Here is a 5594-nt window from a genome sequence, read left to right as displayed (position 1 = left end):
AATTAAGGATGTCTAATACCATGAATTAGGGTTGAATGACGGGCCTTGAGTTTTGAGATATTTGATTTTTTTTTGCAAGTAAACAATGGATGAAGTTGGATTAATAAGCTTATCCTATTGTTATAAAGCCAAGTAAACACACTCATAGGTTATTGTTACAAAAAAACCTATTAATTAACAGATAAAGCGTGTTTAGCATAAAATTGTGCGGGCGATGCATGGTCATTGCAAATTCGCAATTTGTGAGGATGTTTGTCAGAGTTTATAAACTCTTAACAACATCTTATAAGTTGTTTTAGAGCTTATAAGCTATTTAAATTGGTTTGACAAATTTTTTTTCAAACAACTTATAAGCTGTTAAAATAAGTTAGTTGACAACTTATAATTTGTTTTTGAAAAAGTAGAGGTGGTGTTAGAAAAATCTTATTTTGATATTTTACTTCTCCGTATTTTTCTTATATATTTTATTAAATTTTCACCATGCTCTCTGTCCATTTTTTGTACATAATGTATCAAATTTTTTTCTAAATTAAAAATAAAATACTTTTATTTTTTAATATATGTTTAACGTCTATAATAAATTTAAAACTTTTTTTTGTACATATTACTATTTACATTAATTTCATAGTATTATTCTTTTTTTTTTAATTTTGACAATAAAAGTTCTTATAATACGAAACACAATATCATTTTTAAGTTGTTTAAAATTAGTTCATCCAAACGCTTTTTAACAGTTTATTTTTAAAATAAAACCTAACAATTATAAATTCTTAAAACAATTTATAAGCTCGTAGAACTTAGCCAACTCTTGGGTCGAACTAAAAGCCGTAACCAAAATGAGAAGCAATTTTAATGCCTCCGTTGAATTGTTGTCACAGTCGTGGGGTTCCAAGTTTCCACTACAGTTCGAGTACATTTCCAAGGACCTTAATAAATAATAGTCTAGCATCATGTTTTAATAACAATAATAGTAATAGTAGCAAAATCCGTGAATATTTTATTTCAATTATCAATTGAAAAGGCGTAGACATGAAAACTTATATTTAAACAGACGAGAAGGGCATTTTTGGAGGCAAGGGAAATGCCGATACATGACACCATTTTTTAGTTTGCATAAGACAATCAAGTTTAATCAAATATTAGAGATCTTTGGATCATATGATTGATTCTCCAATTCCCCATATTGCATCATGTGAATTTAATCTTGTCAGATGACATATAAAGACATTGGTCTCGTGCTAACAAAAATTCAATCGGTTTACCGATGTATGTCGTGCCCTTTTTTAACTCAAACAACTAATTAATCGTGAGACAATTTGCTCAAAAATCACCAAATTCAAACATATTTTGTTTTGGGGCCCTTAGTCATAAAATGTGGTACAAAACCATACAAGATGTGGTACAAAACCATACAAAATGTGATACAAATTAACAAAAATTGTGATACAAAAAAATGGCTAAGAAGTACAGAGCAAAACATGTTTACATTAAAAATTTTTGAGAAATTTGAACTTAATGTAATGAAATCCATAAAACAATTGACAAAATCACACATTTTTCCTAAGGAGGCATAAAAAAATGCGTAAATTTATAAAATCGAAAATAATGAACCACAACTTTCTTTCTCGGAAAGAAAAAAAAAAAAATTTTGAGAATTATTACTTTAAATAAAAAGGAGAAAGAAACAAGAATTTGATCTTCAAAGGGCCAAAATCTTGAGAAAGCCTTGGAAAGTAACGCCGCCGCCATTCTGGACATCTCCGCCGCCCAATCTGATCATGGCCTTCACATCCTCATCGTCGGCTTCGAAGCCAGCCCAGTTCAGGTAGCTCTTCAGATCGTCGTGCCCGACTTTCCCATCTCCATCTTTATCCATCACCCGGAATGCGTCCTCCATCACCCCAATCCTCCCATCATTCCCCTTCTTCGCCCCCAGAACCTTCTCGAATTCGTCGTACCCCACGAACCCATCTTTGTTCGAGTCGGCGACGGCGATCATTGACTCGATGACCTCCTCCCCGGACGCGCCGGCACCCGAGAACTCCCCGTAGAACGCCCGGAGATCCTCGTGGCTGATCCTCCCGTCGCCGTCGGCGTCCAGGACGTCGAAAGCAGATCTTAGGTTCGATTTCCCGCCAAGCGGCAAGGTTGTTCCCGTCGGGCACATTGTATATTGTGAAATGAATGGAATTTGTGAGGGAAGAGAAATGGAATTTGTGTGTTATATATAATAGGACGTGTGGGGATATATTGGGTCTTCAGCAAAAAGGCTTGGCCAGCAAGTTTGATTCGATTGCAGACGTCATCGATGACGTTTGGTGGATATTGAACGAGCCTCTCCCCTCAGAAAGGGAAGTTTCGCAGAAATGGAAGGTCCTACTATCAGGGCTCGAGAGCCTTTGCTTTTCGGCTGCTCGTGTTCGTTCTGCGTGGTCCTTCTGGAAACGTCTATTCTTTTATTCATTTTGTTTTTGTTTTCGTGGGTGGTTGATAAATAAAATAATAAAATTAATTTTAAGAGTTAATTTTATGAAACTAATTTTTTGTCATAAATATATATGACAGCACTGAGAAAATATTTTTTTATTGGGAGTGTCCAAAATGGAAGGATTATTTATGATGAAATCATGGATTGGTCATATTGCTAGATTTAATTTGTTTTGGTGTAACGTTGTGAAGAAGGCATCTCCAACCAGGCTCAAAACCTAGTCAAACTTTTTGTGATGTGATTATTGGTTTAAATTAGATCAACTTTGTGATTTGATGGTCAAAATTTTCAGAAGCGAATGTACGAAAAGGAGACCTTGGACTTGTGGTGAACCCTCGCTCTGACTCGTGGCAACAATTAATGACCACACTCCTAAAAAAACAAGAAAAAAGATCGTGGCCTCCGAGTGAGATCAAATGGTTATGATGTTGGTTTCAGGTGCAGCATTATGAGATAGAAACTATGGAAATTGAAGAATAAAATAGGCACCAAGATTTACGTGGAAAACCCCCAAAAATTATTAGGATAAAAACCACGGGCAAGAGCAAAAGATTCCACTATAATATTTGGAGAATTACAACCTCTCTCTGTGTTTCCAAAAAGACACTCACTCTCTTATACAGGAGAAAACTTATCTCACAAATATATAGAAATAACTAGGGAGAGAAGAAATGCACTCAAGAACAGAAGAATGCTTGAGGCTGAGGGATGATCCGAATGAAGGGAAGAGGCACGTATTTATAGGAAGATTTTCTCCGTGTGAACACACGTTGCAAATTCAAGACTGAATTTGCTTTGATGCATGTGGTTTCCGTTTCAGAACTTCTCGCCCACATATGTTGACAATGGACATGCATTAAATGCATGTCCCATACCCATCAATTCTACTGACATTTCTCCCACTTGGAGATTGATTGAGAATCAAACACATCTCCACACCTTCTTTTAATCTTGCCATTCCCGCTGCTTACGTTTCTGCTAGGCCACTAGAGGATCTGCACCACTCAAACTTCTCTGTGTTCACTGGCTTGGTCAGAAAATCAGATATGTTATCCTTCGTATGGATCTTCAGCATGTCCACACTTCCTTCCTCTACTACTTCCCGTACAAAGTGAAATTGTACTCCAATGTGTTTAGTCCTGGAATGAAAGGCTGGATTCCTTGCAATGTGCAAGGCACTCTGACTGTCACAAAACAGAGGAATATTTTCTTGTTTGTGCCCAAGCTCCTCCAATAACCTTTTAATCCATATTGCCTCCTTACAAGCTTGAGTAGCTGCCATGTATTCTGCTTCCGTTGTAGATAATGCCACAACTGTTTGCAGTTTTGAAACCCAGCTGACTGCACCTCCTGCAACTGTAAACACATAACCAGTAGTAGTTTTTCTTTTATCTGGATCACTTGCGTAATCTGAATCCACATAGCCCCTGAATGCAAAATCTGATCCTCCAAAACATAATGCAGCATCCGAGGTACCCTTAATGTATCTAAGGATCCTCTTAACCGTGCTCCAATGCTCTTGTCCAGGATTCGCCATATATCGACTGACTGCTCCCACTGCTTGTGCAATGTCTGATCTTGTACAAATCATGGCGAACATTAAACTCCCCACTGCTGATGCATACGGTACTCGAGACATCTCCATCTTCTCTGCTTCACTGCTAGGACACATCTCAAAAGATAACTTGAAGTTAATAGGAAGAGGGGTTGAAACTGGCTTACTATCTTGCATGTTGAGCGTTGCAAAACTTTTTTCAAATAATTTTTCTGAAAAAGCCAAATCTTCCTTTTACTTCTGTCTCGGTGAACTTGCATCCCTAGAATCTTGTTTGCTGGTCTCAAGTCCTTCATATCAAATTCCCTAGCCAACTGTGTCTTCAATTCTTGGACCCGATCTTTGTTGGGGCCTGCTACCAACATGTCGTCCACGTACAACAGCAAAATGATATAATCATCATCACCAGACCTCTTGAAACTTACAAGGGTCTGCACTGAGTCTGTGTATCCAAGGCTCATGATATAGGAATCAAATCTCTTGTACCAACACCTCGGTGCCTGTTTGAGACCGTACAGAGATTTGTTCAACCTGCAAACCAAGTTCTCTTTGCCTTTTTCTGCAAAACCTTCTGGCTGGAGCATATAAATTTCTTCTTCAAGATCGCCATGAAAAAATGCCGTTTTCACATCTAGCTGTTCTAGATGTAGGTCAAACACCACACACATTGCCAATACTATCCTGACTGTTGAAAGCCGAACCACAGGAGAAAATATCTCATTGAAGTCAATTCCTTCTTTCTGAGCATACCCTTTGACAACCAATCTTGCACGATACCGCTCCACTTGGTTATTGCCATCACGCTTGATCTTATAGACCCATCTGTTACCGATAGCTTTCCTCCCTCGTGGTAGTGTAACAAGATCCCAAGTTTTGTTCCTGTCCAATGCTTCCAATTCTTCCTGCATCGCTGTCATCCACAGGGATACATCCGAGCTTTGAGTAGCCTCATGGAAACTCGATGGCTCACCATCCTCTGTTAATAGACAATATGCAATGTTGCTTTCAGTGACATAATCTGAAAGCCAACCTGGTGGTCTTCTCTCTCGAGTTGACTGCCTCACTTTGAAAACCTCTGACTCAACTGGTTCTTGTTCCTCGTGCTCTGGTACTGCTTCACAAGAAACTTGATCTTCGTCTGTCTTGTTTTCCACCTGAATGATAGTAGTTTTTGAATTATGTGTGCCTTTGTCTCCCTTCACTTTATCTTCCTCGAAGATAACATCTCTGCTGATGATAAGCTTGTGGACAGTAGGATCCCACAAGCGAAACCCCTTTACTCCATCAGCATAGCCCAAGAAGATAGACTTTCTGGATTTAGAATCCAACTTTGATCTTTCTTGCTCATTGTACATAACGTACACCGGACTTCCAAATGTATGTAATCGAGAATAATCAGCTGGCTTGCCAGTCCACACCTCCATCGGAGTCTTCAAATCAATCGCCACTGAAGGAGAACGATTGATGATGTAAGAAGCGGTTTTGACTGCTTCTGCCCAAAATGACTTTGGTAGACCCGCAGTACTCAACATGGCCCTTGTTCTGTCCAAC

General features: G+C 38.5%; 1 protein-coding gene across 1 annotated transcript; it reads right to left on the bottom strand.

The window, feature by feature from the left end:
• Positions 1 to 1465: 1465 nt before the first annotated feature.
• On the bottom strand, positions 1466 to 2206 carry LOC140875681 (calcium-binding protein CP1). The gene has a single exon (XM_073279437.1). It carries the CDS (start codon positions 2165 to 2167, stop codon positions 1700 to 1702), a length of 468 nt encoding a protein of 155 aa, XP_073135538.1. The 5' UTR covers positions 2168 to 2206; the 3' UTR covers positions 1466 to 1699.
• Between the last annotated feature and the right edge of the window lie 3388 nt (positions 2207 to 5594).

This window comes from Henckelia pumila, chromosome 1, assembly GCF_033568475.1.
Source record: "Henckelia pumila isolate YLH828 chromosome 1, ASM3356847v2, whole genome shotgun sequence".
NCBI lineage: Eukaryota > Viridiplantae > Streptophyta > Magnoliopsida > Lamiales > Gesneriaceae > Henckelia > Henckelia pumila.
Note: the sequence above shows the minus strand (reverse complement) of the source record. Positions and strands in the feature narration are given on the sequence as shown.